The following is a 12,369-nucleotide window of genomic DNA, read 5'->3' as shown; positions in this document are numbered from 1 at the left end:
AGCGTGTTCTTAGCGCTGAGTCCCCCACGGTGGAGCACTGTTACATGGTGACCCTCCAAAGGGGTGCAGGCACCAGGGGCACTAACTACAACAGCTCACAGTGACATCTGCTCTCAACCCCACTGCTCAGGAACAGACGGGCAGGATGCTGCCCCACCGTGTTCACATGCCAGGGAGCAAACCTGCCAGGTCACTTAACTAAGAGCTCAGAGGCGCACCTTCTCTCTCCCCTGCAAGGTGAAAACTTGCACTGAGCTGGGAGCAAGGGCAAACTGCCCAATCAAGAACCACAATCTTTCAGAAGAGGATGGGAAAGAGGAGAGCCAAAGACTACAGGTGATCAACTCAGCTAAGGAGAAAATTCATTCTTTCCATTCATTTTACCATTCAGGGGGGATCTGGGGCCTAAACTGCATTTGGGCTAAATCAGAACCAGGTTCAATTTCAGCAAATATGAAATGACGTAGGGGCAGGCCAGCCGACATATTCTAAGACTAGAAGCTCCATATCCTGGTTACTGTTGATTATTAAAAAAGAAATGTTTTCCCCCAAAGATGATTAGAGCCAACGCAAGTGATATTAGTTAATAAGTAAGTGACTTATTAGCATCAGGTTCAAGAAAAAGAAAACAACTAGAGCATTAATCACAATTGTGCTTAATGGGGGAGATGACCCTCGAGTTATTTATATTATGGTTCACTAATAATACATTTGCAAATTTAAGTTCCTATTAGAAATCCTGAAATACTTTATTCACCTAGACAAAAGAAGCATTAGTAAATTAACAGGTTCTGCCAATTAATAGGAAATGAAAACCCTGACATTACTTGAGGTCAAAAACTCTCTGGTAGTAAAAGAGCTACTACTATCAGAAGACAAAAATTTTTTTAAATGTTTATTTATTGATTTTGAGAGAGTGAGGACAGTGAGGAGAGAGGGAGAGACGGAGGGAGGGAAGAGAGAATCCCAAGCAGGTTCCATGTTGTCAGCACAGAGACCAACTTGGGGCTCAATCTCACAAACTGAGATCATGACCTGAGCCAAAATCAAGAGTCGGACGTTTAACCCTTTGAGCCACACAGGCACCTCAAGAAAACAGATTTTAAATAAATTCTGAGATACCCTTTCAAATTAATTCTTGGCCTCTGAATTTCTTTTCAAGCTCTTTGAACCTACAGTAGACTACAGAGGAGCCAGTATGTAACATACAACATATGTTCTAGGGGCATATGGGTCTAGGGGGCTTTTAGATGTTCTTTGAGTTAAAGAGAGATTCAGATTAAATTTTAGAGATGTTTAGCCATATGAAGTTTTTTGTTGTTTTTTTAAATAAAGACATTGTTTAATTTGTGGATTAAAAGCAGAATTCAGTAGGCATTGCATACAAAGAGTGGTGGTAAAGTCCTGATATGATTTTAAAGTTCATTAATTTTGAATACACAGGATAGCAAGTCATTGTAGGCACCATACAAAAACATACTCCAACATTATTTTGGTTATCGTTTTTCATATGTATTTTATATTTACCACTCTATGAGACAAATACTCATTGCTGGTCCTTAGCATTTTAGAGACATAATAAAGATGATTTTTTTTTTTTTTATTCCTAAATGATCATGATTAAATCTTTTGACAATCTTCTAGCAGTCCTGAGCTTAGCATCATAGGTGACAATTCTTGGACAGGCACTTCTCAGTGAGCTGACCAAGACAAGAGGACTGACCACTGACTACTCACCGATTGGATGCTTTCTTTTGGGACCTAAGCGAAACCACAGGTTTTGGATGACTCTGAGACAATCATAATTTGTAAAGCAAGATGGCATCAAGTGGAGACTGTTTTCAACAGGTGAGAAGTCAGAACTGAGCTGAAGATTAGATATTTAAGTCCTGCTACGTGTAGCACAGTCAGGGTCACTGCCTCAGGTCACTTTATGTGATGTAACATAATTGAAATTTAAACTTGTGGGAGAACTTCAAATGGTGTCAATCACAAATGATACAGTGGAGAAGAGCGAGGACTCTGAAGTCACGGTGTTTGCCTCAGTTTGAATTCCTGGTTCCCCCATTATTAGCTGTGTGACCCTAGGCAAGTTTCTGAAACTTTCTGAGCCTAAGTTTTCTCCCCCAAGAATAGTTAATAACAATAATGATATTCCTGAGGCTGATCTGACAAATGGTAAGAGACACTTAGTATAGTGGCTGGCACATAAGAAGCCAAAGAATGTTATTTTTATTTAAGACATACTTTAGGACACTAATGGGTACATATGGCATTAAAAAAATTTAAGTTGGTGTTACAGTGATTCTGTTATGTTTTAGCGTATCCAGTAATATATGGGTGGCAGTACTCAATGGCTTTCTTTTCAGACAAGTAGATCCATATAAACACACCAATGTTTCAATGTTTTTTAACAGAATAATCATGACCTCATCTTTCATTTTTATCTGTGACCTTGATAATCCTAAACGTTGAATGAAAATGTAGAGATGAGGGCACCTTGGTGGCTTAGTCAGTTAAGCGTCCGACTTCGGCTCCGGTCATGATCTCATGGTTCATGGGTTCAAGCCCCACGTGGGACTCTGTGCTGATGGCTCAGAGCCTGAAGCCTGTTTCAGATTCTGTTGCCTCCCTCTTTCTCTGCCCCTCCCCTACTCGTGCTCAGTAGTATCGTTGAGTATCGTGTCTCAACAATAAAAATTTTAAAAATGTTTTTGAAAAATAAAAAAAAGAAAATGTAGAGATGAATAAAGGCATCTATTTCTCATGATCTTTAAGGATTATGGCTTAGAAGAAAACTTGGCACACAAACATGGTGGAAACCATGTTGGGGGTGGGAGGAAAGGACAGGATTCAAGACCCTGGCTTTCAGTCTTGATCCTGTCACACATTAGCCATGTGACCTTGGGAGGTCACTTCAGCTCTCTGCTATGGCCTCCTTGTGTGTGGACGGAGGGCTGGACAAAGCAATGTCAGATCAGACTATGGCCATGAAGACTCAGGACAAGGCAGAGAGGCAGAACAATTCTGCACATCCCAGAAGGGTAGTAGTCATGGGACAAATTCCACTTAAGAGACAACTAATAGGAAAACTGGGCCAGGAAGACGGAAATGACTTCACACTTGCCCTTGTGCCCTGAGCATCCAGTCCAAAGAACACCTCATTTATTTTATCAACTAAAGCCAACTGGTTTGCCTGAGAAAGGTTAGTTCTTTGGCTCTGGGTTCCTTCCACCCTTGAAAGAGCTGGCCTGCCCCTACGTCATGCATCTTTACTCAAATAGGGACAGCCAGCAGAACATCAAAACCATTTTCAACAGCCTTAATAAAATAGGACAAATTTAATACTCACTATTGGATCGGAAGAAACAGAAATAGTTTAACGTCCTCCCCCCCACTCTTTTTAGTTCCATTAATGTGAAGGGTTAAGAAGCATTTTCCCACAAAGCATAGGGCCAGAAGCATTCTAAGTATGTGCTATAGGCATTGAAACTGTTGACTACCATGGGTTTCTGGAATGTCTTCCTTGGTTGCATGGCATTTCCCACATTTGCCTGCAGTATTTTCACTTTCATAAAGGGGGATGACAGCCCCCAACCAGACTGGAAAGACATGCCATCTTTCCTTTAAGCCTCTCTGCCTGGGTATGGCTAATTTCTTCACCAGCTGAAAAAAGAATGTGAGCCAGGGTCTAAGAAGCTCTTCTCAACTATTTACTTTTTCCTAACAACCTCCACCTACTGTCCTCTTAAATCCCCAGGCTTTAACATTTTCCATGAGCTTTATAACAGACAATTTTACAACATCTCAGATCCAGTATCTCCCGTGGTCTGTAATGATGTTCTCCCAGTTAGCACCAACAGGCAGGGAAAGCCAGTGGGGAAGCATACCTTCCACACAGCCCAAAGACCCTGACGTACTTGGCTGCCAAGCAACAGATTCGACTCCTAGATTTTCTACTTTCTATGGTATAAAAAAGAAAACTTCAGAGAAACGGAAATATAATCACAACTTGTAACATTTGTGGGAGTAGAGACACCAAGTTTACTATAAAAATCTCAGTCACAGAGATGAACAGATACTCTAAAAGAGAGAAAACTGGTCTCAACCTTTGAAAATCAAGTTTTATGCCCCCAAAGCTACAAATATATTCATAACTGGTTACGGCCCTTTTGGTGGATTCTATCTTATTATGAAGAGTGAATTTCTGTAACTGGAATTTTATTTTTAAAAATTTATTAAAGCTCACTCAAAGAAAAATAAAGATCTTGTGAAAAAAAATGTCGTTTGTCTGGTATTCTCTGCTGTTAGTTCCTTCCTATTCTTCTTTTTCTTTTTTTAGTGCAAGACCTATGTAAGTGCCTATACAGGTGTATGTATGAACGGGACATCTCATCATTTCTCATCTGTACAATGTTTCTTCAAGCCTATCATTTGTATTTATAAACTCTTTTCTAGCAGGTTTCCACCATCAAATTCCTGAGTTATAGATACTTATTTCCTAATTAGTCAACATTCATTCACCTTTTAATTTATGTATTTTTAAAACTTAGAGTGACATTTAAAAGCCAAGTAATCTGGGGACAGTGAAGAAATATATACTGCTAAAGGGCTTGTGTACTTTGCTGTTTTATGTTTCTTACCCAAAGATTTTCATATGTGAAATAGTTCTAATATTTACGTTCGAGATTGCTTAGGTTAGAAATCAGGATCCCTGCAGGCTTCTATACTTGGAATAATACAGTTGTAACTATCCACTTTTAAAAAGAAGGCTGTGATTTAATTATTAAGGCTTCTTCACAGAGATGAATCAATGAGTTACTGGGTTTTTTGACAAATCAATGACATCAGTCGATTTACCAATTCAGAAAAAGCTGCTTAAGTGGCTTGGAGATAATTAGTGACCTATTACCTTCAAATGAAAACTGGTGAGATTTTAAACTGAGGCCCAGATTTTTTTTAGTGGGGGGGCAAAGGGTGGGGGACAATGAAATTGTTGTTTTTTCCCCCACGTATTGGACCAATACTGAAACTGTGAGGGTCTCTAAACATCCTTACTCACTGCCGATGCCAAGAAGTATCCTGTCGCAGGGACTGCCCATTTCCCAATCTCAGCTAGAAATGGTGTGTTTGCCTGCCTTAATTCCAGTTAGAACTGGAGGGAGTTTCTTAGTACACTGCAGGGATTGTGCAACATCTCCCCAGAAAGAAGTAAACCCACAGGTATGCTTAGCTGGATCCAAAACTCAGGAATGCACGCTGGGATACACAAGAGGTGTCTGCATTCCCGTTGGGAATTTAGATGAAAAGTCTTATTACTATTTCCCTGACATTAGATTCATTATGTAGCAAGCAGTCTATACAACAGCTAAGTATATGTGCCTTTTAAAAGAGAAGGAGGGGCGCCTGGGTGGCGCAGTCGGTTAAGCGTCCGACTTCAGCCAGGTCACGATCTCGCAGTCCGTGAGTTCGAGCCCCGCGTCAGGCTCTGGGCTGATGGCTCGGAGCCTGGAGCCTGTTTCCGATTCTGTGTCTCCCTCTCTCTCTGCCCCTCCCCCGTTCATGCTCTGTCTCTCTCTGTCCCAAAAATAAATAAACGTTGCAAAAAAAAATTTTTTTTAAAAAAGAGAAGGAATATGATGTAGCTACTCTTCGTGACAAGATAATTAGCTTAAAAAAGAAAGAAGTTAACCCCTCAGTCAATATGCCTGAACTATGGTGTATTTCTAACCCACAACCCCACGTCAACTTCATAGAAATACCCTGTTTTAACAAGAAAATAACATTCAGTACCTTTTCTCCATAGCCTCTATCTTTGGTCATCATTTCTCTGAGAGTCTGCAGGACCTTAATGCAGAGTTTCTCTTCATTCTCCTCTAGCAGCTGTTTAGTATGCTTTATTAACCTGAATGTGGTAGGAGGAAAACCATGCATTAGGTCCCTGAAAACACATTTAAATAAGTAAGTAAGTAAGTAAACAAATAAATAAACAAACTTCACAAGAAACTTATTGTAACTAGGCAGTAAATGAACAAATATTTATCAAGGACTCCCAGGTTAAACATGCTTGGCCATTCACTGTCGTGAGAACAGCCAGTTAGTGTCTCAATAGCGTCTCAATGGCGACACCTGCTGGTCAGTAACCGCAAAAGGGCTCAGAGGGCAGGAGTCTACCACACATGATAGAAAGATTATAGGAAGAGAAGAAACAGGACAGAAGTCCACTCAAACTTGTTAGTTTATACAGTGCAGCTCTTTATCCACTGAGGAGTGCCCATAGCACCGTTAAAATATAAAGTATAAAAAAGCCTCATAAGGATGATTGTGAAGGCGAAAAAACACCGTTCCTTTACCCACAGTCTTATCCCTTGAGCATCCCAGAAAAGTACGAAACTCAGAGGCAGAGCCGACTGTCAAGTTAAACCAACTAAACTTAGTGGTAAAAATCAGATGAAGATTTTTGGTCATGGAACCTGTTGTTTAGGTAATGCACCAATGCAAAACCTAAGCAACTACAAAGGTGTTAGGTAAAGACTGTGGGGTCCTGGGAGATCTGAGCTTTTTGAGGGCAGCAGGCTCACGACTTTTCTGCATCTGTACTGCAGCCCATGGTGGGCGCTCTGTCAGTTCTTGTGGAGTGGAAGACAAATGATGGGGTATGCAGGGAAAAGGAGAAACTCACCAAAACAAGTGTTGGGAAGAACAACCAAACCTACAAACTTACTTTGGAAAGGTCAGCACAGGACTCTAACACATGACCTTATATTGATCAAAGTGAAAAGGCGAGCGTCTGTTTCTTCACGAGGAAGTGCTTCATCTGCTCAGCAGTGCTCTGCCCTGGACCACCCCAGAGCACGAGGCTGCTTACTTGCAAATGAAGCCACCGCTTTCACACTTTCTTCTGGCATCTGTGTTCTCTGGGAAAAGTAGCTCAGGTCGGTGGAGCACATCCACGAGCACAGATAACTCTGCCTGGACCAGGGGCCTCAGACGGTCCTCCAGGGCTGAGACAATGTCCTGGAACAGATGGACAGCTTTGGTGAGCAGCTCAGGCCAGGCTGACTACAGGAGAGTGAGAACATTCATATCTGACCTCAAAAATGACCACAAGCCAGGCTAGGTTAGAGTACCTTTAGTAACGTCTGGTATTTATCTCAAATTATTAAACGCTGCCCCAGAGGTATCCGAAGCATTAACCCCCGATGCAGAAAACAAGGGAAGAATAGCCCCACCAGCCCTTCTTTTTAGATGATCTTTAAGCTACTCAAGGGATCATTCCACATATTTTAAAATATAATGCACAAAAGTACATTCAACCACATGGAAAAATGTCTACAATGAGTGTAAAAAAATGGTTAAACAATAGGATGGACTACATGACCTGATTTTGTATAGAAAATATCAACATCAAAGGATATATATCAAGTATCATCAAAACATCACTCCTAGTTTTCTCTGGGTGGTGGGATTGCAGGTGATTCTGATTTTATCCCACATATGAGTACTTGTAAGTATTGTCAAATTATTTCCAATGAGCATGAATTATTCATATAATAAAAAGTCATACAAAAATGAGAACACAAATGAATGAACATGCTGTATCAACATGCTAAATACATGTACCCTGATAGCATGATGGTCTTCAAATGCAAAACACATAGCTGTAGGAGAGGAAAACAGAGAGAAGTTGAAAGAGCAGCAAAACCAACACAACAAACACCATATAAAGGCAAATGGCAGAAAACAGATGAGAAATTATCTTCAAAAGATGCTAAAGTCATCTGGATGGCTCGGTAACTCAGAACTTAACTAGAAGCTGGCTAAGGCAGGTGCTTAACACATCATGTTGGACAGTATTAGGAGGGCCTAGTTAACCAAAGAGATTTGCATGGGAAAGGGCACTTAAAATGCATTCAATTCAACTGGAGATGTCAATTTCATAGGCAATGGTCATAAAGAATTGATTTATCTTTTACCCAAAAACTAAAACAGGTTTATATTATTTATTTTATATTTAACAAAATTTGTAATCACTCAATAATATTTAGGACACAGACAGAATGCATGAATCAAATTACTTCTTGGGGGAGGCAATTTCCCCAGAAAAAATTAAGAGTATACTGCAACACTCCTTAATTCATATGGACATTCACAGCATAGACAAAAAGAGGGGCGTTTTTGCAAAACTCTCCTAGCTTCCCCAACAGTTTGAAAGCTTCCCAAAGTTCTCTTCTTCAGTAGTCACTGGTCCTAACTCTGGCAAATCTTTGTCTATAGCATTTTCAGGGGATTCAAGTAGCTTCTCAACATTATATTCATAAAATCCTGCATCTTTTGCAAGGTTTGAACTTTACATTGCAATTGATTTGCATTGTATTGTCAAATGTTTAACAGTGAGCAATCGAGAAGAGACCAACAGACAAGGATGGCAAAGCAATGGGCAGGGAAAGATGCTGGTGTTAAGTGAGGGGGATGTCTCAATGGGGATTAATTATATAAGCAGTCCACAGGTGAATGTTCTTACATTATAACTTTGGCTGTCCTAGGCAATCTTGTAACTATCAGGGATTCATTAGATAAATCATTAGATAATGAGGACCCTTTCAGCCACTAGCCAAGCATTACATGGGCATACAGATTTTATTTTACTTCTCAAGAATATGTATAATAAATTCAAGAAGAGCATAAAAAAACTGGCTTGGCCGTAGATAATTTATTTAGTTTGAACAGACAAAAAAGTACTATGCACTCAAACAATTCTGAATCTATAATACCCTTCCCCTTTAAAAACATAGTGGAGTCAGGAAACACTCTATTTGGAACCAAATTATCTTTAAGAACTGGGTCTGTCACGGTGCGGCTAAAATTCTTTCCTTTACCTAAGAAATGCTTCCTTTTCCCCCAGCTTCATGGGCTCCAGCCACACTAACCTTCCTTTGGTCTCTGAGTGCACCACACTTTTGTCCCGTATAATGTTCTTTTCACATGCTGTTTCCCTCCCTCCTATTTCTTTCTTCAAGCAAGTCACACATTCCTCTGATCTCGGTTCAAATGTCACTCCTCCAGCAATGCCTTCCTGGATCACCATCCCAGCTGTGGACACGATTAGGTTCCTTATCATCCTTCTGTAGCACTACTCACTTCTCTGCAACATGGTCTCTCCTGCCATTTTACTTTCACCTGTATGATTAGCTGACTCACGTACCTCCCTTCCAAAACTTGAGAATCTATAAAGGCAAAGATCATTTGTGGTTTTGCTCACCATTGTATCCCAGTGCCTAGCATGAGTGGGGCTGATGAATGAATCTTTAGGCAGGTTACATAAACCTCACAGAGATTCATGTTTTATCTAATCATCATTATTACAGTCATCACAGAAGTGACAGTAACAGTAATAATCATAATAGCACTGCCATTGATCAAGCGTTCACTACGTGCCAGGCTCTGTTCTATGTGGTTTATGTGTACGCAATTTTCCAAAGATGGCCACTGCAATATATCTTATCTTACATGTTCTTCTTACACTGTGTCACTGACATTCTTCCCATCAAATGCTGGTCTATATCCCCTTCCCTTGAACCTCAAATAGACACTTGTGACTGCCTTGACCAACAGAAATTGACAGACGTGATGCTATGTGATTCCTGAAACCATGTCATAAAGGCAATACAGCCTTCATTTGTCTCTCTCTAGAGATGCTGATCTTGGAATCCAGCCGCCATGTTGGAATCCAGACCACATGGGGAGACTACAGGTGGGTATTTCAGTTGACAACTCCAGCTGGGGTCCCAACATCTACTGCCAAACATGTGCAAGAGTTCAAGATGAGTCCAACCGCAGCTGCCATCTGACCATTACTGCATTCAAAACCCTGAGCAACAGACACCTTATTGAGCCCAGTCAACCTCTAAACAGACTAAGAGAATGAAAAAATTGGTGTTATTCATTAGGCAGGCACAGATAACCGGAACATGTAATCAATGCTCGTGATCCTCACATTAACCCTGAGGTAGGTGTTATTATTATGCTATTTTACAAATGAGGAAACTGAGGCATAGAGAAGTGAGGTAACCTTCCCAAAGATACACTATTTATAAGCAGTGGAGTCAGGATTTGACCCGAGGCACTGGCCTGAGTTCATGCTTTTAACCACTCCAGCAGGCTCATTTGAAACGGCTGAGACTCTCCGACTATAGCCCATGCACTACCTGTGAGAGAATCACTTGAGGTGCTTGTGTAAAGATGTTAATGTTATGATGGAAGTTTAAGTGTTTCACATGCACCTAATATTCACTACTCTCCACTTGACAAAGGGATAGATCTCTTCATACGTCCAAGAAAAAAGTAAAATACAGATACAATTTAGTAATGGTTTTATTTTCTTTTGACTCATTCTGAGAGAAAACTCTTCTCTTGGACATTATAATACTTGTTTACCTGCTGATTCCAGAGGTTAAATATCCCAGAGTGATAAAAAAAAAAAAAAAAAATGGAGCACTTATGCCCTTATTCTAAGCATCCTTTTCTAATACTTAATTATTCCTTCCTAAAAAGAGCAGTCCCCATTCTTCATGAAGAAATCTGTCAATACAGGGCCACCTGGGTGGCTCAGTTGGTTAAGCGTCTGACTCTTGGATTCAGGTCAGGTCATGATCTCTTGGTTCTGTGGGTTCAAACCCACATCAGGCTCTGCGCTAACAGTGCAGAGCCTGCTTGGGATTCTTTATCTCCTCTGTCTCTGCCCCTATCCCATTTGTGTTCTCTCAAATAAACTTAAAAAAAAAAAAAAAAAAGTAAAGAAAGAAATCTGTCGAAAACCTTTAAAGACCATGACTTTGCCAGAAGCCTTTCTCTTCCCAAGCAGCTTTGCATTCTTGGTCCTACACACATTACTGTGCTTGACTAGCCATTCACATGCTGACATCTCTTTCTGGCCAATCTTGGATTTCCTCTGGCTCATGGAAGCGCTGCTTTGTGGGAACCACCTCAGGCCAGGTTCAGGTTCACTCCTCTCTGGGCCTGACATTACCTGCAATCTCTCAATGATATTCCGGTAGTCTCTGGAAGCCGCCAGAACAGAGTCTCTGCGAGCCGCATTGCGGGCGGTCAGTCGCCAGTTCATGGCAGTTTTCTGCACAATGTTGTGAGACTTTAGGAAGAGGTTGTTGACTTGGCTGTCCAGGTCCACAGGAATAGCGATGGCCCGGCTCTTGGCTACACAGAAGAAACAGGACTCATGAGCCTCCAACTTGCATGGGAGATGCCTTAAAGACAGACTTAATTCCCCCCATCAACCCTTAGGCAGATTCATCCATGCCTGTAATAGGTCACATGCATGCTTGTGTCAACACTGAGGAACTCAAATGAACTTTGACATCGTTAGGTCAGGGCTTCTCAATATGAATTCGGGGGGGGGGGGTGGGCAGTAGCTCTGAAGTATGTTGAAATGTTTTAGGTCAAAGTTTAGGCAGGCAGGTCAAAGTTAGACCTCAATGGGTTTCCTCAATGAATGGCATCTTAAGGTCTCTCATGTTGTTCACATATTTTAAGAATTATCACAACAGGGAATTCATTTTTCCAAGAAATTATTTTTCCAAAAATTCTCTCTCAGTGGTGTTCTATACAACAATCTACAAAATGCCAATTTAAGCCAAACATAAAACAAAAATAACATTTATAATAACATAAGCTATCCTTTCTATTTAGGCTGTTCTCTTTTCCTCTTAAAAAAACCTCCAGAGGGGCGCCTGGGTGGCGCAGTCGGTTAAGCGTCCGACTTCAGCCAGGTCACGATCTCGCGGTCTGGGAGTTCGAGCCCCGCGTCGGGCTCTGGGCTGATGGCTCAGAGCCTGGAGCCTGTTTCCGATCCTGTCTCCCTCTCTCTCTGCCCTTCCCCCGTTCATGCTCTGTCTCTCTCTGTCCCAAAAATAAATAAACGTTGAAAAAAAAAAAAAAAAAACAAAAAAACAACAAAAAAAAAAAAACCTCCAGTCTAATCATGAGACAGATGACAGTCAAGTCCACAAGGGGGGATACTCTACAGAACACCTGACCAGCACTCTTCAAGATTATTAATGTCATTAAAAAAAACAAGGAAAGTCTGAGAAACTGTCGCAGACCAGAAGGGACTGGGGAGGCATCACAACTAAATGCAACATGGTAGCCTAGATTGAAACCTGGAACAGATTAAGGACATTAATGGAAAAAGTGGTACCAAATCTGGAATGTAGTTCATAGCTAATGGGCCAACATCAGTTTCATAGTTTGGAAAAATATACCCAGGTGATGTAAGATGTTGACAGTGGGGGAAACTGGGTGAGAGGTACATGGGGAACTGTGTGTGTTATCTTGGCAACTTCCTATAAATCT

At 41.0% G+C, this 12,369-nt stretch overlaps 1 protein-coding gene across 5 annotated transcripts in view; it reads right to left on the bottom strand.

The window, feature by feature from the left end:
• Positions 1–12,369, bottom strand: part of ITPR1 (inositol 1,4,5-trisphosphate receptor type 1) — a 328,507-nt gene that overhangs the window by 120,627 nt on the left and 195,511 nt on the right. For 4 of the 5 annotated variants that reach the window (XM_047850329.1, XM_047850325.1, XM_047850326.1 and 1 more), the window contains 3 exons: positions 11,030–11,214; positions 6,869–7,017; positions 5,794–5,905 (listed from right to left, as the gene is read on the bottom strand). In XM_047850329.1, the coding sequence (XP_047706285.1) occupies positions 5,794–5,905; positions 6,869–7,017; positions 11,030–11,214 (446 nt within the window). The remainder of the gene's footprint in view (positions 1–5,793; positions 5,906–6,868; positions 7,018–11,029; positions 11,215–12,369) is intronic. The other variant, XM_047850327.1, reaches the window with a different exon arrangement.

The sequence above is a fragment of the Prionailurus viverrinus genome, chromosome A2 (assembly GCF_022837055.1).
Source record: "Prionailurus viverrinus isolate Anna chromosome A2, UM_Priviv_1.0, whole genome shotgun sequence".
Classification (NCBI taxonomy): Eukaryota; Metazoa; Chordata; class Mammalia; order Carnivora; family Felidae; genus Prionailurus; species Prionailurus viverrinus.
Note: the sequence above shows the minus strand (reverse complement) of the source record. Positions and strands in the feature narration are given on the sequence as shown.